Source organism: Myodes glareolus, chromosome 6, assembly GCF_982192425.1.
Source record: "Myodes glareolus chromosome 6, mMyoGla1.1, whole genome shotgun sequence".
Classification (NCBI taxonomy): domain Eukaryota; kingdom Metazoa; phylum Chordata; class Mammalia; order Rodentia; family Cricetidae; genus Myodes; species Myodes glareolus.
This window is the reverse complement of record NC_142031.1, coordinates 5,832,316-5,856,621: the sequence shown is the minus strand read 5'-3', so window position 1 is coordinate 5,856,621 and position 24,306 is coordinate 5,832,316. Positions and strand designations below refer to the sequence as shown.

Sequence of the window (24,306 nt, the reverse complement as noted above, 5' to 3'; positions counted from 1 at the left end):
CTTTGGTCTTCAGATGGCCTCCAGGTATAGCAACCTTTCCACAGCTGCAGCTGAACAATCAGCTCAGTACAGGTTCCCCCAGCCCAGAGGTGCGCCAATCCTGAGACTGTTACTATGCAACTTGCAAACTCCCAGACACCCTCCCCAACCTTGCTCTATCCCCCCAAAATGCCCTGCCCCACTGTGGCTCAGGGTCTCTCCTGCTCCTCTGCTACTATGGACAGAAGAGAGAACCAAGTTTGAACTTGTAATTAAAGATACTCTTTGATTTTACGTCGGATCTGGTCTTTTGGTGGTCTTTAGGGGTCCGGACTCTGGGCACAACACAGTCTCTCTCACTATGAACCCCTCTCCCACCTTTGATGAACAAGTTTATCTCAGCTTCCATACAGCCACTTCCTCCGTTCCTTTTCCCTCTTCTCCTTCCTCCATTCCTTCTTTCTTCCTCCCCCCTCTGGAGTGATATTTTATTGTGTTTTAATAAATAAATCTTGCTTGAAGATCAGAGTGTAGAGCTAAGCCACTAGAGGCGAGAGAGTGGTGGCTCACACTTTTAATCCCAGGACTCAAGGCCACCCTGGGCTACAGATCGAATCTCTCTAAAAAGAGAAATAGAACTCACACAAAGGTGATCCCAGCACTTGGAGTCACAGGTCTTTAATCCCAGCACTAGGGAGGTGGAAACAGTAGTGATATAGCTGGGTGGAGAGAGAAATATAAGGCAGGAGGAGACAGGAGCTCACTGTAGTCTGAGGTTGACAGGGAGCATTGCAGTCTGCAGTCACCCTGAGGACAGGATCGCCCCTTTGTTTGTCTGAGCCTTGGCAGAGGTAAGAACTCTATTCGCTTCTGATATTCAGCTTCAGCTTGAACCCCAATATCTGTCTCTGGCTTTTATTATTCATGCCACACTTCTCCCTCCCCTCCTTTTCTTCCTTCTTTCTCCCCTTCTTCTTCCCACCTCCTCTTCCTTTTCTCTTCCTCCTCCTTTTTGCTTTTCTTCACCCTCCACCTTCTCCATTTCCTTCGCCTCCTCCTCTTCCTCCTCCTCGTCCTCCTCTTCCTCCTTCTCGTTCTCCTCCTCCTCCTTTTCCTCCTCCTCATCCTTCTCCTTCTCCTCTTCCTCTTCCTCATCCTCTTCTTCCTCCTCCTCCTCCTCTTCCTCCTCCTCCTCCTCCTCCTCCTCCTCCTCCTCCTCCTCCTCCTCCTCCTCCTCCTCCTTCTTCTCTCTCTCTCTCTCTCTCTCTCTCTCTCTCTCTCTCTCAATTTAACATTTCTCTAAAAATTCTCACAGGTCCCCACTTTGCCCAGGAACATCACCTAGCGCCTACTCACGCCTGCCTGACTTCCCTCCCTTTACCCTGCCCTGTATTTTTCCCTCCTCCCTGGTCTCAGGCACACAGGCACAGTAGATACATCCCGTTGATCCCCTCCCCCCCCCCCGTTTATCCTCTCATTTGCATACGCGCATCCTAATAACAGCTGTGGTGTGGTGAGACTGATCCTGGATCCCTTAGCGATGTGAGCAGGTGCACTCCACAGCGCAGCTCCGTGCTGGGTTTAAGGGGCATGCTTCTCTGTTTGCGTGGTTTAGGAGAGGGCTTGTGGCAAAAGCACTGTTTACTTAGTTTGACCTCACCCCACGTTAAGTGACCAAATCCTTTCCCTATAGGTTGTTTAGCAAATGTCCTAATGGTCGACAGCTGATTCCAAGAAACCCTTCAGAGCGACCTTATCAAGTGGGTTCTGGGTATTTTGAGAGTGCCGGGGGTAAAGAACCACCTCGCAGAGCTACGTAGGGGGTTTCCCAGGAGGCTTTGCTCAGTTGAGTCACGGTTTGACCTGTGGTCTTCTGGAGCGGCAGAACCTCGCTGAGCTTCTCACAGAGCAGAAGGTTCTTCGCCGCCCTGAGATCACAAGGTTTGTCTACTTGGGGCTGTGTGTGTGGGGTGGGGGCTAAAGAAGTAAGGATGGACTGTGTTCTCACTGCAGATTTCTAGACTTTTCTTCCGTTGTAATTTATATAAAGACAAAAAAAATGAAATTCAACACGCATCTTTCCTTTTTTCTTTTCTTTTTTTTTAAGACAGATCTCATTTAGTTCAGTCTAGTCTCAGACTTTGAATTTCTGATTCTCTTGCTTCCACCTTCTGGGTGCTGGGATTAGATATGAACCACTGTGTCTGCTGACTGATTGAGTGCTGAGGATGGAGCAGGGGATGTATGCCAGACGCACTCTCTACCAGCTGAGCTTCATCCCTAGCCCCAGAATTTTTTAATTGCCATTTTTACCTTTTTTTTTTCTACAAACTTCAAATTTCAAAATTGGCAAGTGCAGGTCTGTGCTTAAGAAGCTCTCAGACGGTGACTTTCAGCAAAAGTCTTTCACAGTCAGAGCAATTAAATGCCCAGCCACAGAGGGCAGAGCAATAACCACGGGCTCCCCTCTCACTGAGGGGGCATTGGATGGCATCACCGTCATGACTTTGCCTCAGCGGCAGCATGGTTGCAGCACGGTGCCAATGCCAGGAATCTGAAAGTCCCTAATGTTCCTGCTCCCATTTCAGCCTGAGCTTTGGTGGGTGTGCACCAAGTCAGTGGCCACTGTAGAACTCTCTGTAGATTTGCTGTTTTCATAACATTCTAGGCTTTAAAAAAAAAATTTTAAAAAAAATTTTAAAAATTTTGATTGTATTTGATTTTGTGTGTATGTTTGTATGTGGTATGTACACTTGAATGTGGATGGCGAGAGGCATAGGCTCCCCAGGAGTTGGAGTTATAGACAGTTGTGAGCTACCCAACATGGGTGTTGGGAACCAAACCTGGGTCCTCTACAAGTGCAGTGTGTGTTCTAAAGCAAGCATTGAACGATCCCTCCAGCCCTGATAGTCCTTAAAATTCTCCTTAAAACCCTGAAGGACTGTGTAAGTACTGCTGGCAAGGCAAATAGTTATGGAAGGACAACCTACCCTGCTTATATTTTGCGGAATGACATTTGTGAATTAACCCCTCTCTTAAAGACAGGGCTCCTGTAGTCCAGGCTGGCCTTGAACTTACTTTGCCAGTGAGAATGACCTTGAACTCTCGATCCTCCTGCCTCCGCGTCTTGAATACTGGGGTTGCGGGCATGGACCTCCACCGTGGTTTCTGAAGTACTGATGCCTCTTAAGTAGGCACTCTACCAAGTGAGCCACACCACCGGCCAGAGAGCAGCTCGTTTGATTAAAACTCTTTTGGAATCTCCTTTGCTAGTGTCGTATGTGTGCAAGAGGTTGTCATGGGGAACTGCTGTTACAACATGGTGGTGACGGTGCTGTTGGTGGTGGTCACTGAAAGTACAAGAGCCCTGCAGGATTCCTGTGCCAAGTGTGAGGCTGGTAAGTACCAAATCCACCGGTGCGTTTTCTGACTGTTGAAAACTCAGTGCGGTTATTCCGGTTATTCCGTTCGGAAGACCGCGCACTCCCTTGAAAAGGCTTTTTGGGTACAACAAAGAGGCCCTGGGGATCTGGCTCACTCAGTCTCAGCTCCTCAACCTTGCCACTTGAGTACAGTCAGAGAAGCTGTCTTAGAGGGGTGCTTGGAGGGTCCCGGGACAGGCTCAGAACAGCACACGGTACATGTACTCTGCAGCCAGGAGCAAGTAGGTGGCAGCATCGCTCTTCTGGGTCCCTCCTGTTACACTGATCTCTCAGAGGAGATCAACAGACTCGGGGTTTTTGTCTCTTGATTTCTTTGTTGCAGCATTTATATACTGTTATTCCTAGTTGCTGGGTTATGCCAGGGGTCACCCTGCAAATGTATAGTCTTAAAACGCCAATCAGTAAACATGCCTATTGCCAAGATGCCTAGAGGATAAATGGAACATTTGCTCTGATGTCCTCATAATGCTTTGAATGATGGTCAAGTGTTGTCAGACACGGACACCTGTGTTGCCTTCCAGGTACCTTCTGCAAGAAAGACAATCCTGTGTGTACCAGCTGTCCCCCAAGCACATACTCCAGCACGGGCGGGCGGCCGTCCTGCAACCTCTGCAAAGTGTGTGAAGGTGAGTCTGTCTGTTTTGAAACAGAATCTTTCTGCTGCCCAGGCTGGACTGGACCTTGTGATCTTCAGCCTTCCAAGACTGGAGGTCGGCTTTCCACTGAGGCGTCTCCATCTTTAGGAAATCTGGGGAGAGACCAGCTTTGGTCCCTCTTTACTAACTGAACTCTACTTAAAATCTTGAGCCTCACAGGGGCTGACTCCTCTGTTCACAGCAGGTGTAGTCAAAGTATTTCATGGACTAGCTACTGTCGCTGCCTCGCTGCCTCGAGGAGCAGCCTCCAGCAGTTCAGGAACGAAGGGGGATCCCACAAAGTCAGCTGACTAATCACTCAACTTGACTTTTCTAACTGAGGGAGTAAACTTCTCTGGGGCTGGCGAAAAAGGGAAAACACACATACACACCCATCATCTTCTCTCTCTGTTCTTTCTTTTCTTACCTCTCTCTAGGTGTATCCCTTCTGTCTCTCGTGATATCTTCCTTCCAACTAATTTTATTTTTTTTCCTACAGCTTATATACCTCAGCAGAATCTTTCAAGCAGTATAAAAATTATAAAGAAGTTACACACTATTTTAAGAAAATGATTACAGTGAATACAAGCGAAAGACAGCATGTTTTCCACATCCCTTACACAATTAAATATTCTACACATTACAGGTGAAAAGCAAGTTGTCCCAAGAACTCACATATATTAATGTCCAAGCAGCTTGTTATAGTTTAAGAGTGTAAGCGAGCAAGACATCTTTCTCAGTCAGTTCTCTGACTGGCAGGCTACATTTTTTGGTTACAGACAAAGGACCAGTCATTTTATTATTTATCTCAAAAGGTAATCTCATAAGAAATCTTAGGAGAATCACACATCTAAGTATTTTTAAAAAATATTTATTTATTTATTATGTATACAATATTCTGTCTGTGTGTATGCCTGCAGGCCAGAAGAGGGCACTAGACCTCATTACAGATGGTTGTGAGCCACCATGTGGTTGCTGGGAATTAAACTCAGGACCTTTGGAAGAGCAGGCAATGCTCTTAACCTCTGAGCCATCTCTCCAGCCCCCACAAATCTAAGTTTTTATATATGAAAAAGAATCAGTCAGCTCTCTTTTAAATCCTCCGGGTGCATACCCACTCAACAAGTGTTTCTATCAGGAAGCTGAGGGCAGAAATGGGCACAAGGGACTCCTCATCAGCCTGACCCACCAAGCCATCTAGCAGGTCAGCCAGCAATAGCCAGGCTACATTGTTCTTGGTCTCTGCCCTCAGCGTGCCCCTCACTCAGCTATTAAGAGCAAGCTTTCTAAAATAGTTTTCCAAGATTTTTTATTTGCCTTGAAGCTATTTACAAAGCCATCTTAACCTACCCTTAAGTCATTATTTAAAGCTGTGTTCTAGCTACGGTGCACACTGCAACCCGTGACCACATCTCTCAATATTAAGAGGAAAAAACGTGAGCTGACTTAGCTCCTGGGACACAACTGTTTTTCTTAATCATTGACATAAGCCAAGTCCATGTGATGCCTCAGAAGAAACTAGCTGTGTGATATTTCCCTGTTCTTATTTCTGTCTTCTGCAGCCCCTGCTTTCTCAGGGGCAGAAGTAACACCGTGTCTCGCATTTGCCTGTCTTAGCTGTCCCACTAAGGTAACCTCGATCACAATCCCTTACTATATCTACTGAAGACCTCCCAGGCATCAACATCCTATTGAAACGAACATTATTATTGTGTACAATCATTGCTTTAAACAGCACAGCTTAGGAGGAAATCATCTTCATAATAATCCATGGTAAAAATGCCTAGGAGAATGGGGTATTTCCATGAGATAATCACACGACATTACAGGCAGCAGGGAATTTCTGCCCATTCACACCACTCTAGATACCAGAGAAAAATGGCAGCAGCAGACATGGAAAGATACAGCAGTAACAACAGCCATCCTGGGGCTGACACTCTCAGGGCCTTGGTGGTCTGAGATTCACCCATCAGCGCCTTGCATGCTGGTGGGTCAATCCCCTGAAGTCAATCGCCAGCTGCTGTTCCTCTGACATGACCACCAGCAAGTCATTATTTATTTATTTATTTTTGCTGGTTTTTTAAATAATAGAGGAAATACTCATTTGAAACGAAAGGTTTTTGTTGTTGTTTTTGTTTTGTTTTGAGACTGGGTCTCATTATGTAGCCCTGGCTGACCTGGAACATAATATATAGGCCAAGATGGCCTGGAACTCAGATCTTCTGGCCTCTACCTCTGGAGTGCTGAGATTAAAGGTGTGCACTACCATGCCTGGATTTTTTTTTTCTCTAAAGTAGAGTCTTACATATCTTAGGCTGGCTTTAAACGTCTCTTCTTCTTGCTCAAATGCTGAAATTACAGGCATGTGCCACCACACAGTGTATGAGGTGCCAGGGATGGAACCCAGGACTTTGCCACCATACAGTGTATGAGGAGCCGGGGATGGGACCCAGGACTTTGGCATGTTAGGCAAGCACGCTACCACTGAGCTCCCTCCCCAGCCCAAGGAAATCTTTTAGTGAGCAAAGTGGAAAAATATCTTAATGGGGATTGAAAATAAAACATTATAAGCCAGGCACTGAGGCACACAATCCCAGCACTGGAGACTGAGGCAGGAAGATTCTTATTTGAAGTGTAGGCTGGGATATACAATGAGACCCTATTTCACAAAGACAGTAAATAGGTGAACACAACATAATCATTAACATTATAAGCAGAGCAATGGATATATATATACACACACACATATATACACATATGTATGCATATGCACATATATACATGAACACAGAACCACACACACACACACACACACACACACACACACATTTCAACTGCAATACAAATTTGTTTCCAAGGGTAATGCAGAGCCGGGACTTTGTAGGTTATTTCAGGTTCAAGAAGCCTTGCTCCCGCACCAGCAATGCAGAGTGTGAATGCATCAAGGGATACCACTGCTTGGGGCCAGAGTGTGCCTGGTGTGAAAAGGACTGCAAGCCAGGCCAAGAGCTGACGGAGCAGGGTAGGTTTGCTCTTTCTCCGCCCAGGTTTGTGAAGGACAGAGATGCAGTTTGTGGTGCTAACAGTGTTGTAATGATATTCCACTATGTAGTCTGTGTTTTCACAAACGGAAATAATTTTGTTAATCGCTTAAGCCATATATTTTTGCACATTTTGGTTACAGACAACATTGCTCATATCATTAGACTGAAATTGATCAGTCTTGGGGTTTCAATTCAAGAGTCACTAAGCAGGGGCTGGAGAGATGGCTTAGTTAAGGGGAAATACAGTGCTTGCTGAGGACTTGAGTTCAGTTCCCAGTACCCATTTCAGGCTGCCCACAATGGCCTGTAACTCTAGTTCTGGGGGGGGGGTCTGACGCCCTCTTCTGGACTTGGTGGGCATCTGCACTCACATGCACATGTGCACACACAGATGTGTGCACACATACATGTGGATAATAGATTAAAATGTTTTAAAATCATCGTGATGCAATTTGCACAGGTTAGCCTATGACACCACGCCATCAGCTCATCAAGGGAACATTGTAAAATGGTAAAATGCCTCCTAGTGATTCTCAGCTTTCCTTCAAGGTTGTAAAAACTGTGGCTTCGGGACATTTAATGCTCAGGATGGGGGAGGCACCTGCCGACCGTGGACGAAGTACGTATGTATTCTCAGGTCTCTTCCAATGTAAAGAGCCTGAGATAAACTGAAAAACAAAGGACCTAGTGGCTGGCTGGCGTGCAGACCTGCAGTGACTCACCTCTAGGGGACAGGGGAGCTCTGTGAGTCACAGGGTCTTGTATGAGAGTCAGCGGGAGTTTCTCACATCATCTGCCCGTTGCTTGGGAGCCCAAGCCCACCTTCTGTATCATGTGGTTACGTCAAGGGATAACAAGTAACAGGTGCTTGCTTCACTGTGCTCCTCTGGACCCAAATTAATCATCTGACTCCTTTTCTTGACCATCTAAGCTGCTCTCTAGGTGGAAAGTCTGTGCTTGAGAACGGAACCACAGAGAAAGATGTGATCTGTGGCCCCACGTTGGTCAGCTCCTCTCCAGGTACCTCCCCGACCGTGACTGCCCCGGTGAGAAAATCAGGTGGTTGTTTTATTGCTATTGCTAAATACAAGTTAATGGTCGGGTGTGGTGGCACACAGCAGGAATCATAATCAGAGTCATACCACTGCAGAGGATGTGGTGAGAGGACCGCAAGTTCCAGTCTAGCCTGGGCTACACAGCAAGACTCTCTGAAAAGTCTTATCCAAACAAATGCATGATGTCTCTGCAGACTATATGTGAATACCCTCAGCGCTGCTGGGTCTCCCAGCTCTGCCCACAGCAGGCAGCTCTGGGGTCCTCTCCTCTTCGCGGCTTGCCTTGTATTCCTGGATGATGTCGTCATCAGTAATGGTGACCCCTCATCCCAAACAGATAACATAGCCTTACAAAGGCCAAGGCCAGGGAACTAAAGGGCCTCATATGTTACGCTCAGTAGTCCAGGCTACTTAGTTGCTGGGAAAATCATTAAATTCGGGCTCATTTTAAAATGTCACTTAGATTTAGAACTTGGGACGTCACTCAGTTGGTAGAGCCCTTGTTTTACATGCTGGAAAGGCCCTGGATTCCACGCCCAGGATGGCATGGATTTGGGCATGGATTTGGGCATGATGCTGCATGCCTGCAGTCCCCACCCTGGTGGTGGAGGCAGGAAGATCAGGAGTTCCAGGTTACACTCAGGTACAAATGGAGTTCGAGGCTAGCCTGGGATCCATGAGACTCTGTCTCAGGAACAAAACAGAAGGAACAAACAAAAGACAGTAAAGTCATCTAAGCTTGTTAGGTTATGGGCTTGGGGTGCCCAGGGTGCTGCCTCACTGGAGCCCATGTGTTTGCAGGGTGAGAGCAGGTCAGCTTTACCCTCACTCTGGCGTTTCTCTCCTTGCTCCAGAAAGAGGGAACTCCTTGCAAGTCCTTACCTGGCTGCTGGCGCTGACATCGGCCATACTGCTGTTTCTACTCTGCATCACTCTGGGGCCCATTGTGGCCAAATGGAACAGCAAGAAATTCCCCTACTTGTTCAAGCAACGTAAGGCCAACACATCATGGGAGGCGGGGAGGCTATCACATAGGTGTAAAGTCAGGACAAGCTTGTTCCCACAAGGGGATTGACAATGTCTGGAGGCAGTGGGGGTAGTTGTGACTTGGTGCTGGGAGGTATGTGTAGTTGTGACTTGGAGTAGCCTCCCCACCCCCACAATGTACAGGGAGGGCCCCCTAGCCACAAGAATTGGGCTCTGCATTTCATTCGGGAAGAGATGGAGATGGAACAGGACCCAGAGTGTAGGGAAGACAACAGACACATAGGCTATGGTCCCGGATAACTGTGCACATATAAGTGTGGGTACCCAGTCAGCCCATGCCCACGACACAGAGGAATCAGGAAAGAACATTGCCTCAGAAGTTGGGGAGACAGCTTGGTTGGTAAAGCGTTTGCTTTGCAAGTGTATGTGCTTGTAAAATACCAATGCAGGACAGGCAGTGACAGGCAGAGACGGGCAGTGACGGGCAGAGACGGGCAGTGACGGGCAGAGACGGGCAGAGACGGGCAGTGAGGGGCAGTGACGGGCAGTGACGGGCAGAGACGGGCAGAGACGGGCAGTGACGGGCAGAGACGGGCAGAGACGGGCAGAGACGGGCAGTGATGGGCAGAGACGGGCAGAGACGGGCAGAGACGGGCAGAGACGGGCAATGACGGGCAGAGACGGGCAGTGACGGGCGGAGACAGGCGGTGACAGGCGGTGACGGGCAGAGATGGGCAGAGACAGGAAGATCCCAGGGAATTGCTAACAAGCCAGGCTCATCTATTGGTAAACTCTAGGCCAGTGAGAGACCCACACAAAAGCAAGCAAGCAAAGGTGGACCTCTGACTTGTATACATAGCACCATAAAGCACATCACCCCACCCAGTGTTGCTTCTCGAGTTGGTAAATAGCCTTGGTCTTAGCTCTGGTCCATACTTGAGGAAGTGGGGAGAATTGGATGATGCTGAAGTGGGTGTAAGGTAGATTATTTCAGAAATAAAAAAGTTTCAAAGGGCCGGGCGGTAGTGGTGCATGCCTTTAATCTCAGCACTCAGGAGGCAGAGGCAGGCAGATCTCTGTAAATCTGAGGCCAGCTTGGTCTACAGAGTGACTCTAGGCCGGTCAGGGCTACATAGTGAGAACTTGTCTTTAGAAAGAAAGGATGGAAGGAAGGAAGGAAGGGAGGGAGGGAGGGAGGGAGGAAGGAAGGAAGGAAGGAAGGGATTTACCCACAGGTCGAGTTCCAGTCCCCTGTGATCAAAATCCAGGCTTCTACATTTCTTATAAAATAACAACGCATGGTTCTGTTCTGTGGGTGTCTGTATGTATAGTGTGCATGTGCGTACATTCACGTGTGCACACATGTATGTGTAGACATCAAGGCTGGGGGCAGGCATCTTTATGGACTGCCCTCCACTCAGTCCTCTTAGTTGAACCCAGAGTCCATCATGGATGTGTCCAGCCAGCTTGCCCCAGGGATCCTGTCTCTGCCTTCTGGGGTCACAACGATTATTGCCCTGCCTGGCCTTTATGTGGTACTGGGAATCTGAATCCTGCTCTTCTTGCTCTCATGCTGAGCACTGGCTACCTCAGGGTGAGCACTGGCTACCTCAGGGTGAGCACTGGCTACCTCAGGGTGAGCACTGGCTACCTCAGGGTGAGCACTGGCTACCTCAGGGAGAGCACTGGCTACCTCAGGGTGAGCACTGGCTACCTCAGGGTGAGCACTGGCTACCTCAGGGAGAGTACTACTTACCTCGGGGGGAGCACTCACTACCTCAGGGTGAGCCCTCGCTACCTCAGGGTGAGCACTCGCTACCAAACCATTTTCCAAGCTTTGTTTTTGTTTTTTAACCTGGGGGGGAAAGACGTGGGAATGAGTAACTTAAGTCCTGTCCAAGTAGGTAGGTCAAACTGTTTTCCAAAAGTAGTGGGGGCCACATTGAACGCCTCTTCAACGGGGTGAGGGTGAGAGCGCTCCATTCGCCTCACTTCCGTGTGAATGCTGGGTGCAGCAGCGCTATTTTTATCTGTCTGGTGGGTGGGGAAGAGTGGCTCATTGCGGTTTTGATTTACATTTCCTTGACGATGTCTGAGGTTAGGATGCCGTTTCACTTTGATTGACTGTTTGGAGTTCTTACTCTGAGAAGTCTTCCCACGGAGGAACTGTTCTTTCTTTATCAATGAAGGGCACCCTATCCCCAGCTGCAGTCTTTCCCGCCCCATTCCAGGCTTCTGGCTCTGGAGGAGACCGTTAAGCCGCCTAGAACCGTATTTCCTCCTAGAGAGGCAACAAGGTTTCTGTGAACACGTTTTCAAAGGTATCGATCAGTAATGAGGGTCTTGTAGCCATTAAAAAAGAAACTTTTCATTTTTCTATAATTACACATAGACAGTCACAAACAAGGAGCAGAATAGTTCCACGTGCCGTTCACAAGGTTCTAACATCACAGTGAGGCCAGGACAGCGATGCACAGAACTCACACAGCTGTACGTCACTTTATCAGGTCTGTAGATTTGTTTACCAAGCAACACAACTGAAATACAGGACTTGAAAAGTGGGTCTGAAAAGCCTGCCTGGAGCTCCAGTGCGTGGGAGATAGAAACAGGAGGCTCTCAAGGTCAAGGCCAGAGGTTACACAACTCAACAGCAAACAAGCAAACACAAGGACCCCAAACTATTCACAACTAAGATCCAGCCCTGCTCACCCTCCTCACTCAGCCCTGCTCGTCCTTCTCAGTTCTTCCCTTTCTCTGGGGGTCACTCATCTATTTCTGATTTTTGACTCCTGGCTGTTTTTTTAAAAATGTATTTACTATTTATTTTATTTATGTCACATGTGTTTGCTTGCATGAGTTGTGAGTGGCTCACATGCATGCAGGAACACCCGGAGGCCAGATCCCCTGGAACTGGACTTACAGGTAGTTATGCATCACTGTGTGGGTGCTTGGAACTGCACATGAGTCCTTTGCAAGAGCAACAAGTGCTCTTACCTACTGAGACATCTGGTTCTTAACTCTTTTTTTTTTTTTGGTTTTTCTGTATAACACAGTCTAGCCAAGGTAACAGGCTCCCTTACCTGTGGGGCCTAGCACTGGCCCTGGCCTTTACTGTAACCATCCCTGATTGTGTAGAAGCTCCTCATCTTGCTAGGCTGGTCTGTCCCTAGTCTGGTAGCTGGAGTGGGCGGGGTTTCCCGATCTCTGTGCTGGCATCCCCAGGCTCCCCACTCTTTCAGCTCCTCTCTGGGAACAGGAGGCAGAAAGAAAGCCCACACCACTTACTGCCACGCTGCATCCTAGGCCCTGGGATTCTCGGCCATCCTGCCCTCTCCTCTCTCCTCCCAGCCATCTTGGGCTTGTTTTATAGGTTATGTGTATGTATGGAGTTTTGGACGGTACAGAGCAGCAAATACAGAGAAGTATGGTCTCTTCTACCTGAAGCAAATCACTACTGTTTTGGTTAATCTTGGATACAATTTCAAAAGATATCCCATCAATATTTTTCAGTCTTGACTTAACTTCCTTCCCCTCCCATGCCTCCCTTTAAAAATAAGATTTAGAACATAGAAGACATGGCCTTGGAACAGGGCCTTTGCCTGTTAAGTTTAAAGGAACTAGAAATAGAAGAGTGCTCAGCTGTGAGGGCAGATGGGTCCCAGCTGTGTGTAAGAGCGGCTCTGCTGCTACACAGAGCAGACAGAGTTGGGACACAGCCACAGGATCACACCGAAAGGAAATGTCAGTCTGAAATAATGTGTGAGAGTAAAGCAGGGGTGCTGATAGCCGGTAGTGGTGCACACCTTTAACCCCAGCACTGGGGATGCAGAGGCAGGCAGTGGTGGCGCACATCTTTAATCTCAGCACGGGGGGGGGGGGCAGAAGCAGGTGGATCTCTGAGTTCAAGGCCAGTCTGGTCTACAAAGCAAGTTTGGGCAGGGGCTGCTGCATTGAATCCACAGTTGTGCCTGCAGCGTAAGCCATGCTTTATGCTGCTGTGAGCTGGGCTCCAGCTTTGGGTTGTTGTTGTTGAGCCAGTGTATAAAATATAGAAAATGGTTTTTAAAGATGAAGGAAAGGTGGAAAGAAAGAAGGAAGGAAGGAAAGAATAGGTTTTCTGTGCCCCCATAATATGCAGTAAGTCATATTTCTCCACTGATGCAGTAAGTCAGATCAAGTCGAATTGAAAAAGTAGAACAGGTTTATTTGAGCAAAGCAACTGCCGGGTGGGTTCTCCAGTCCCAGAGATGGAAGTCAGAGAAGCCACGCGCCAGACAAAAGCAGGGAGATTATATAGCTCGTAGGCAAGGGGCTATGAAGTGTCTGCCACAAGTTGAGTTTTGTGCCCAAGTATGGTCAAAAGCTGATCACTTTAGGCGGGGACTTGGACTGCTGGCAACTTCAGGGGAGGAGCTACCATAGCTGCCAAGAATGTGGACATGGGCTTTTTGGTGCCTTTCCTTTGTTCAGAGATTTCCTAAATGGGCAGGGTTTGGAGAGACAGAAATGGGGCTTCTCAGACCATGCAGGAAGGAGCTGCAGGAGAGAGCTGGAGACTCCAACCAAAGAGGAAGGATGGAAAGAAGGAAATCCCGATATGCTGGGGATTACATACTGTAACACCAGTTCTTGGGAGACTGATCTAGGGAGATTACCACATATCCAAGGCCAGCTTGATCTATAGAGAATCCCAGTTGAGAGACCCTGTCTGCAAACAAAACACAACATAATAAAACAAAATACAGTAAGATAAAATAATCAATCTCCAGAAAGCTCATATATGCTGTTCGCTGGTTGGTGGGTAAATTGCTCAACTTAGGGTTGGGAAGGTTTGTGGGTGAGACAGCAGACTGGAAGCGTCTTACATTGTTTCTGTTGTTTCCTAGCATTTAAGATGGCAGTTCGAACAGCTCAAGAGGAAGATGCTTGTAGCTGCCGATTTCCAGAGGAAGAAGAAGGAGGAGGAGGCTACGAGCTATGAAATGACATCCCAGGAGGCATGGGGATCCTCAGAAGGCAAGGAGCCACACAAGGACTGTTCTCAAACACCATCCCAGACAATACGTAGGCGTGAACACCATCCAAACCTCTGCTAATGATAATGTATTGGTTTTTACCATTTAAAACATTTTTATCTTTAAGCTTAATGTATATGAGTGTTTTGCCTGCATGTATGTGTGTGTGCATACAAACACACACACCATGTGGATTCCTGATGCCAGCAGAGGCCAGAAGAGAGGTTGCTGAATCCTTGGGAATTGGAGCTAAAGATGGTTGTGAACCGCCTCGTGGGTGCTGGGAACTAAATCTGGGTTCTTTGCAAGGGCAACCAGTATCTTAACCACTGAGCCATCTCCCTCCCTGCCCTTGACATTTTTAATAGGACTGTGGGAAGAAAATGAAGTTAAAGAACAATTTCTAGATCTCCTTAACAAGATATACATATATATATATATATATATATATACACACACACACACACACACACACACACACACACACACACACACACACACACATATATATATATATATATATATATATATATATATATATATATAAAATGCTGGACATGGTGGTGCACACCTTTAATCCCAGCACTAGGGAGGCAAGGAAAGTGAGTTCAAGGCTAGCTTGGTTTACATAGTGAGTTCTAGGACAGCCAGGGCTATATAGAGAAGCCTTGTCTTGAAAGATAAACAAACAACAAAAAACTAACTCCCCTAAAGAACCCCAAGATATATCTAGATATAGATTATATGGATATATAGATATGTATAATTTAATCTAAAGAAAAAGGAACTTTCAATTGGGTCACATGGACCAATGGTCCAGCTAAAATCATTGTAAAAATCAATGTAGGTGTGTATGTGTGAGTTTGTGTGTGTGTGTGTGTGTGTGTGTGTGTGTGGTATGTGTAAATATGACACATGCTATAAGATGCAGTATGTTTCCCCCACCAAATTCCCCTGGCTTCTCACTTACTACGACACCTCCCTCTACTGTCTGGTGAGGGGGAGGCCCTGTGACCCTGTCTGGAAAGGCCTGTCAGAGTTTGAGGGGTTTCTTCGGAGGAGTTCAAACGTCTGCTGTGTTTGTCCCTCCCCACACTTCTGCCTGTCCCTCTGTGTCAGGCTCAGTAAACAGGTCATGAAGGAAAGGCACAGAGCACTGTTAGGAAGGACACAGCTGTGACCTCACTGGAGCGAGGCCTCTCACCCCCCCCACCCCTGCACGCACACATACATTGCCATGCTCAAACATGGCTGCTGCTTGCATTTCTATGGCTCCTGTACAACAAGAGCTAAAACTTGTTTTCCATTTTATTTATTTATTTATTTTGAGACCAGATCTCACTGTGTAGCCCTGGCTGGACTAGAACTCACTATATAGATCAGGTTGGCCTGGAGCTCATAGAAATCCACCTGCCTCTGCCTCCCAAGTGCTGGAACTAAAACTGCATCAGCATACCCAGCTAGCCTTTCAATTTTTTTAACTATAGACTAATTGGCCCATTAGCTCAGGCTTCTTATTAACTCTTACAACTTATATTAGCCCATTATTCTTATCTGTGTTAGCCACATTAGCCTTTCAATTTTTAGAAACCACTTAAAAATATAAAAATTGGGGATCTTGCAAAATTTGAGCCTCTTCCCTCTTTCTCATTTTTCTCTTGATTCCAAGAATCCTCTCCTGTGGTTAGGTACCCTGGAACGGTGCAGAGTGTTCTGAGCTTCCCGGTGTGGTACCTATTGTGCTGTGTGGAGGCGGCTGTGAGCTGCTGTGGTCATCAGAATTGTATTTATAGCTCCTGCTGTTGTGTGTGGCACCCAGGACGTCCCTTCTGCAGAGACCGCCCACCGTCATTGACAAGTCTGTCCTCTCCAGAGCTACTTTCGGGTTCTTCAGCCGCTGTGCGGCTACCATGTTCTTTTACTGTTGCCTGGGGAGGAGAGTCACGAGAGAGACAGCCTGAAAGTAGAATTTCTGGGTCTTTGAGCAGGTGCCTTGATCAGTTAGGATGGGCCAGGTTATGCAGAAATAACAAACGACCCCCACAGATCCCAATGGAGTCCAGCAAGGTGGAGGTAGATTTCCTTTGGAATGTGTGTGGTGGTATGAGCTGGAGGTCAACCTCAAGTTTCTGTTCCTCAGATCTCTTACTGAGCTAGGACTTGGCCTGCTGGTCCAGGAGCCCCAAGTTTCTCCCGGGTTCCACTTCTCCCAGGGCTGAAATTGCAAGCAAGCGTGACCACACTTGATTTTCTTCACATGCATTCTGAGCACTGAATTTGGGTTCTTGTGTTCGAACAGCAAACACTTAGGTGGCCAAGCACCTCCCTCATCCCCCAGACTCTTACTGGGATTGCAGGCCCGTTCTAGCTGTGGTTCTGTGTCTGCTACGAGGTCATGTTTGAACGCTTGGCTCCCAGCTGGTGGCTGCGGAACCTTTAGGAGATGAGCCTGGATGATGGGAGACTCAGAGCAGCCCCTTGAGAGTTCTACATACCCTTGGTCCCAGCCTGCTTTCTCTGCGTCCTGATCCACTCAGCATGAAGGGTCTTTCTTTCCATGTCTGCTCCTGCTGCCATGAATGCCACCATATGCTCCTGGTACCATGCCTTCTCCACTGTGACAGACCAAAATCCCCCTGAGATCATGAGCCCAAACAAACCTTTCTTTCCTCAGATTGTTGTTTTGGCAACACCATAAGCAATGCCTGTGTCCTCTGTGAGCTGTCTCTGGGACCTGGGTGAGGGAGCAGCTTCTACTTAAAATGTTGGACATCTATGGCAAAGGGGGATTTGTCACTTCAGAACAATGTACGACTGGCTAGTTAGGTGCTAAGCTTCCACCAATCAGAGGCTTTACATAAAGACCAATCACAGCCCTCAGGGTTGACAGTTCTCCCTCAGGTCTGCAGGAAAATAGCTGAGAAATAGCTGCTGGGAGAGCTGGGCCTCCAGTTTGCAGAGGCTAATCTTAGGGTATGTCTTCCAAGGCCAATGCAGGGCCTGGAGCCACACCTGGAGAGTGAGTCTGAACTCAGCTGCAGGGGTCCTTACAGCTGGGGTAAAGGGTTCCTCAGAGTGGGAGGGGAGGATTTGAACACCTGGGCTGTCTTAGAGGCAGTCTGGTTGTCTGCCAAGTGTTTTCTTGACTGGTGGTTTCCTGTTAGAGGCAGCCAGGCAGAAGGGAACTGACACCCCAGCTCAATGGCTGAGTGGTTTGTTTCACACAGTTCAAGTTATTTCAAGAAAAAACACTTTGTGGGCAACATCAATATTCTGGAACTTACTTACTACACCGTCAAATGCCCTAGGGAGAGCAGGGTCCTCTACTTTGGGTCTCAGTTTTGTTAGGATGAAGATTTATTGTGTTGTTTTACTATGTGTAAAATGTACGTGTCTATGTATGTCTGTGTGCAGGTATGTGCCTGTGGGTGCAGTTGCTCTCAGAGGCCTGAAGGGGGCATCAGATTCCCTGGGGTAGAGTTACAGCTGGTTGTGAGTCACCCGGATCCAAATGCCCTGTAGAATAAGTATAAAGTTATCCACTGAGACATATCCAGGCCCTTTAGAATCTTGGAAATTTAGAAAAATTTCTAAGACTTTTGCTTTGCTGTTGCTCTTGAATGGTGTGTTTTGTTGTCGGAGGCAGTGCCCAGCAACCTCTCAGAAGGCCTTTGGCCTTTCTTATCACTTCTGATAGGGGAAACATTCCTTTCCTGATTGGCAGCCAATTTGTCTACAATGACAGCAATTTCTTCCTTTTCTAGGCCATTATTTCTCACTCTTTCCAGAAGCGCTAGGACTTGTTCCAGTGGGATAGTCTTTTCTGCTCTGACAGAGACAAGGGAACATTCTTTGAGCAGGCTAGGACACTCCCCATTCTTGGTTTGTGCGGAGAATTTTTTTCTTCTTCATCTTTGTCTTTTTCTTTTTTGAGGGGGTGGGGCATTTAGGAAATAGGAGACCACATAGCCCAGGCTAGCCTTAAACTTGGTAAGTAGTAAAATAGGATGTTGATATCTTGGTCATCCTGCCTCAGTTTCCCACGGGCTGGGATTACCAATGTGTGTGCCTCCTTTTCTGTTTGTTTGTTTGTTTGTTTGAGATAGGCTACATATCCGTGTAGCCCTGGCTGTCCCGGAACTTGTTCTGTAGACCTGGCTGGCCTCAAACTCACAGAGATCTGCCTGCCTCTGCCTCCTGAGTGCTGGGATTAAAGGTGTGCACCACCACAGTTCGGCAGTTCTTATTTTTCTTAACCAATTTCTTTGTTTTGTTACACAGATTGTCAGTTTTTACCAGGCTGGAACTGCCGGGATAAAGGATTCTCCTGCCTTAGCTTTCTGAGTAGCTGGGACAACAGATAAATCACCTGCCTGGAACCCTGCCAATTCTAAAGGGACACCTCTTGCCTTTGGGCACTTGGGGTCTTGGTCTGTGTGCTCCACTGTCCACATGTGACCTCTCCAGTGTGGTGCATCTGGGGTAACTGAGGTAGACTCTCATTTGTTCCCAACTGGGAACACAGAAAACACACAGCCTGTGCTTATCAAATAGAGGCTGTGTTAGCTGCCTTTCCCATCCCCGAGACAGAGCACCTCAGAGACACTGAGGGGAGAGAAGGTTTGCGGATTCTATTGTGGCCGGGAAGGCATGGCAGCATGAGCGATCCGTCTTTGGCCATGGCAGGAGTATATTATACGGTTCCTCACCTGTTGATGGGTCTAAGCTCCACAGGCCCACCCTGAATGGCCTGCATCTCCTAGCTGTGTCCCACATCCCAAAGTTCCATAATCTACAGAAACAGCACCGCCAGCTGTGGACCAAGTGCTCAGAACATGTGCCTGTATGGAACGTTCCAGATTCAGCCCACAGCAGACAGTGTTCACTTTCTAGACTGGGTGACACCCTTGTCATAGTGTATTTTGGCATCGCATATGAGTAAGTGGAAAGCACAGGAACTTGGGATGTGTGTCACTGTCCCCTCGGCAGATCACAGCAACGGAAAACGGAGATGGGAGAAAATGGTTCCGTCTGGAAGGTAGTTTAGACAACCCAATGATTCGCTTTAATAGACTAAATATACATTTCAATGGCCCAAATAAACGAAATCATTTAAGCTTTCAGGTGCTTAAAAACAAGCCCCCATTATTTCGGAAACAGATTTTGATTTTGTTCTTAGCAGAAGATGCACTCTGATGGAAACTTTAGACCTCAGGGATGCCTGGATACTCAAGTGGGTGCTTCACACGTTTCCGTTGTGGGTAGGAGGCACCACAGACCACGGCCAGTGAATCCCAGAGCATTCTGCATGTGTTGGGGTTGGAACAGTGATCATTATCGGTGCCATTACAAAAAAGGCTGTCATGAAGCCTAAGATCATCTTTAAAGAAAAACAAATGCTAAAAAAGAGTGTTGTGCATGGTGGGTGGGTATGTGTGCATGTAAGTACATGTGGAGGCCAGCTCACAGCCAGCTGTATTCCTTGATAGCACTGCACCTTGTTTTTGAGACAGGGTCTCTCCCTGTACCTGGAGCTCACTGACTGGCTACTCCAGCTAGCCAGCAAGCCTTAGGAACCCCTTCCTAGTACTGGGATTTCAGGTGTGAAGCTGTGCCCAGATTGTTCTGTGGGGGCAGGGGGAATCAGACTCAGATTTGCGTGCTTGTACCACACACACTTTAGTTGACTAAGCCATATCTCCAGTTTAAGACAACATATGTTAAAAAACTTTGTCTTATCATTGCAACGACATTCCCAAACTTGAGGCCACACTCTGTACCCCAAGAGGCCTAGTTTTGTCATTTGTCCTTGAAAAGCTAATTAAAGGAGCCAAATTCAAAGTTTAAAAAAAATCACACCAGGACTGGTGGTGTACCCAGCACTCAGAAGGCAGAGGCAGGTGAATCTCTGAGTTCAAGACCAGCCTGGGCTACACAGAGAGATTGTCTTAAAAAAAAAAGGCAGGAAAAGGCAATTCAATGCAGCCGCAGTGGGGAGAGGGACAAAGAAATGCTGCCATCCTCAGGAGTCCTATAGAGAGGCTGAAACACATACAGGGCCAGGGATGTGCACAGTTAAGCGGTTTCTGCTAAGGTAAGGTCCCGCACCAGGCTTCAATCTTTACCTCTTCCCAGGTGAGATTCCTGAGGAAATTCCAGTTTATGGGATCCATTGTTTCTGATAATCTGAGAGTGATATTGAGGGAACACACGGGTCTATGCCAAGCCATGTACAACATCTGCCCACTAGGATGAATCACGAAGCAACATGCCATTCTTGCTAAATATTGGAGACTTGTTGGTACCATCTTACAGATTCTGATCTGAACCCAAGCAAGGTGCGTGCTTAGGGTCCCAGAGTTTGGGTCAGGGGCTGAGGCAGGAGGCCCATGAATTAGAGGGCAGCCTGGGACACAAAGTGAGACCCTGTTCTCAGCTTTCCCCCCTCAAAAAAAAAAAATCACTTCATGTTTTAGATTCTTTTTCCATCGACACCTAGCTTCTTCGCTACATGAAAGAATGCCGATGCCGACACGTTTACAGAAAGAACTGGTGTGAACCAGGTCGATTCCCGCATCCGGTCAGGGCTACAGAGGCAACCGCTTCCCATATGGCACTGCCCTAAGATTTAAGAGCCGCCAAGACAAATTCCTTTGCAAATGAGCCAGGGGAACTGGAACGGTCAACCAGAGCCACACTAGGGCACAAGTCCTCTAGGAGGGCCCTTCGTGGTGCACAGTGTTCCTGAGGCTCTCCTGGGTGCTGGGACCAGACAGTGAGTCAGCCCCAGGGCAGCCTGACGCGGCGACGGACGCTGGCCGGTGGCTTTGTGCCTGGTGTTTGCAGATTGAGGGTAGAGGGAGCTCCTTCTAGCAAGCTGAGAGGAGCTTCAGGTATGCTGGGGTTGGATATCACAGAGCACTGCCAGGTCAGGCAAGAAGGGTGAGACTGGGGAGAGAACTCGTGAGCAGGGACCAGGTGTCGGCATCATGCTTCATCTACACTAAAGGCAGCAGCTGGGATCTTAACCTGTTCGGCTCTGGAAGCCCTGGGAGGAATCTGATGGGGTTTACAGTTTAAAACGACCTCCTCAACTGTAAGAAAAACGGATTCAAGAAAGTCATAAGCAGGCACCGATGCCAGGGGACAGTGTGAGAGCCCACTGCGAGGATGGACATGGAAGCTGGGCCCGGGGGCTTTGTCTGCGGATCACAATGTAGCCATGGCTGGGATAGCTGGCGGGGGTAGTCATCGGACACCCTAGAAGTAAGCTGAGGGTGGAGGAGAGCGGGTCACTGGCACCTCTGAGAGTGGTTACGGTCGAGTGCAGGAAGGACAGGCAAGGGAGCAAGCGACTCAGGGACAGCACTGAGGTTTGCTCTTCATTTGGTCTCTGGCGTAAGACTCAAGCTGGCCGTCAGCTACCTATTTCCTCCCCATGGCTTGCTCCGTCTGCTTTCTCACACAGCTCAGGATCAATTGCCTAGGGATGGTACCCACATCCATCATCCATCAAGAGAATATTCCACAGACTTGCTTATAGTGGGATGGAGACGTTTTCTCAGTTGAAGTTCCCTCTTCCCAGATGACCCTAACTTGTATTAAAAACTAACTGGTACAATTGACCCTTTGATGTAGCACACTAAACACACTGCTATCAGACTATAACCTGGTCAGGAGTGGTGGTGCACAACTTTAATACCAGCACTCAGAAGACAGAAGCAGGCAGATCTGCTTCTGTTTGAGGCCAGCCGGCTCTGTTTTACCCCTAACATTCCGTTACCAACACAATATAAAACATGGTACAACAATGTTGAAAAGTCCCACGATCTTTAATACACTCAGTTTTAAAGTTCAGTCTTTAAAATACCCAGAATCTCTTTTAAAAGTCCAGAGTCTCCTAACTGTGGGCTCCCATAAAATAAATAACTTATGCGCTTCATTATTCCAAAAAGGCAGGACACAGTTATAACAGATCAAAGCAAAAAGCCGACATCCAGCAATGCAGCTATCTTGTGTCCCTGCAGGCCACTCCTCTGAGAAAACACCTTCTGCGGGTGGTTTGCCATGCACCGTCCAAAGTCACAGGCTGCAATCTAATCCCAAGTTGGCGGCATTAGAAGGCCAGTAGGCCTTGAGGGTGAAGCCTTCAGGTATGGAAGCAGCAGCACCTCAAGGGTCTGAATGGACAGAGCTACAAGTGTCCGTCTAAGAACCCGAAATGAGCTCCTACCCCACTCCAGATCTGCTGGCTCTGCCATTCACGACATACATCGTTGGTCTTATAGGCTCATGCTGGCTCATGCCACACCTGCCACTGTCCTCCACTGTCCTTGGTGGTTGTCCCACAGTCCCAGGATCTCCAATAAGCAGAAATATTCACCATATCTGAGGTTGTACTTCACCAGTGGCCTTTCCTACCCCCTGATGCCTCAGCCTCTCTCCTTGACCACTTCAGACCCTTCAGACCCGCAGTCTCCATCATCACCAATTACTGCTCCTGGATGCACAGGTTCGAACCTCAGCTACTCTCCATGACCCCTCGTGCCACCAAGTCGCGTGCCCACAGGAGACTCTTGCATGTAACCAAGTTCACTTCCAGGTTGAGATGCAGCCTCGGCACTCTCCGAGGCACAGCTTCTGTGTGCTGACCCTGAGGAAACTTCCCTGGAGAGGTCACCTCAGTGATGCTGGCCTCTTATTAATCCCAGCTGATGTCCCGGCTGCAGCGGACCAGAAACCATAGATTCTTAATTCCAATTGAGCACACAAATGGCCCTGGTAGAGCCTTTGCTTGCCTCTGGAACCTCACAAGCCAGGCCGCCTTCACCTCATTCTCTCAACCCTCTTTCCTTCCAAGATCCCACAAAACAGTTCTGAGAACTCAATAACTTTTTCAAGCCATAGCTCTATACACTTCCAAAATCCTCCCCAAGACAATGTTGTCAGGTCTGTCGCCACAGCACCCTGCAACCTGGTATCAATTGTCTTCATTTGGTTCCCATTGCTGTGGTAATACACTGACCAAATGTTGTAGGAGGCCAATAGTTTGTTCCGGGCTGCTCAGATCCAAAATAACCACACAGAAACTATACTATTTGCAAATACTGTCTGCCAATAGCTTAAGCGTATTTCTGGCTAACTTTTACATCTTAGTTTAACCTGTCTCCATTAATCTGTGTATCACCACGTGGCTATGGCTTACTGGGTAAAGTTTCATCCCCAGCGTCTGTCTCTGGAGGGGCTACATGGTTTCTCACTGACTCCGCCTACTTTCTCCCAGCATTCAGTTTAGTTTTCACTGCCTACCTCTCGTCTGCCCTGCTATAGGCTCAAGCCAGCTTTCTTTATTCATTAATGGCAATCGCAGCATACAGAGGAGAATCTGACATCAACCAAAGACCTCTTAGGAGAAGTTGGGGTTTGACTTACAGGGTGTAAGTCCACCACCAAGCCCAGGCAGGAGGAACTCAATCAGGAGCAGATGCAGGAGCCATACAGGGGTGCTGCTGACTGGTTTGCTCCCCATGGCTCAGTTAGCCTGCTTTCTTATATAACCCAGGACCACCTGTTCAGGGTGGCACCACCTTCCCTCCTCCATCAATCATCAGTCAATAAAACACCCCATAGACCGACCCACAGGCTAATCTGATGCAGGCATTTTCTCAGTTGAGGTCTTCTTCCCGGATGGCAACAGCCTATGTCAAGTTGGCAAAAACCCTAGTGGGCACCGCAGTCCAAACAGACTAAGGCGATACCCCAGCTGGCTTGACAAAGTCTGGCTCTTTTCCAGTGCATGCAAGGTGGCTCCCTGGGACTGCCCTGGTAGAGGATCCATTTTTCCCTCCTGGGCGCCTCTCCTGGTTCTCACTTTACCCACCTCATTACCCTAAAGCCCTTTGTGTGAGGAGCGGCTTCCTAGTCCCTGGAGGGGACCTGGACACGTCATACATGCCAAAGATCCCTTATGTTTCAACCATTTTAAAGCTGCCGTAAGTAGAGGAGATTTTTTTTTTTTTTTTTTTTTTTTTTTTTTTGCTTTTTCAAATGGGTCTTGACATGCAGCTCAGGCTGGCCCTGACCTGGAGACTCTAGAACGCAGGTCAAATCCCACAGCCTGAATCAGGCAGCTGTCTTGCTGCAAGTCT

The 24,306-nt window shown here is 47.9% G+C and overlaps 1 protein-coding gene across 4 annotated transcripts; it reads left to right on the top strand.

Annotated features, from left to right (window-relative positions):
• The first annotated feature begins 1,762 nt into the window (after positions 1–1,762).
• Positions 1,763–19,279, top strand: Tnfrsf9 (TNF receptor superfamily member 9). 4 transcript variants are annotated; one of them, XM_048415652.3, is made up of 9 exons: positions 1,763–1,920; positions 3,253–3,377; positions 3,944–4,048; positions 6,942–7,079; positions 7,651–7,720; positions 8,033–8,163; positions 9,011–9,148; positions 14,030–14,159; positions 18,440–19,279. In XM_048415652.3, the coding sequence occupies exons 2-8, from the start codon at positions 3,278–3,280 to the stop codon at positions 14,122–14,124; spliced, it is 777 nt and encodes a 258-aa protein (XP_048271609.1). In that variant the 5' UTR covers positions 1,763–1,920; positions 3,253–3,277; the 3' UTR covers positions 14,125–14,159; positions 18,440–19,279. The 4 variants fall into 4 exon arrangements, with proteins under 4 accessions (XP_048271609.1, XP_048271625.1, XP_048271618.1 ...); XM_048415668.2 differs by lacking the exon at positions 18,440–19,279 and having other exon boundaries at positions 8,033–8,121; positions 14,030–14,284; XM_048415661.2 differs by lacking the exon at positions 18,440–19,279 and having other exon boundaries at positions 8,033–8,160; positions 14,030–14,284.
• Positions 19,280–24,306: the final 5,027 nt, after the last annotated feature.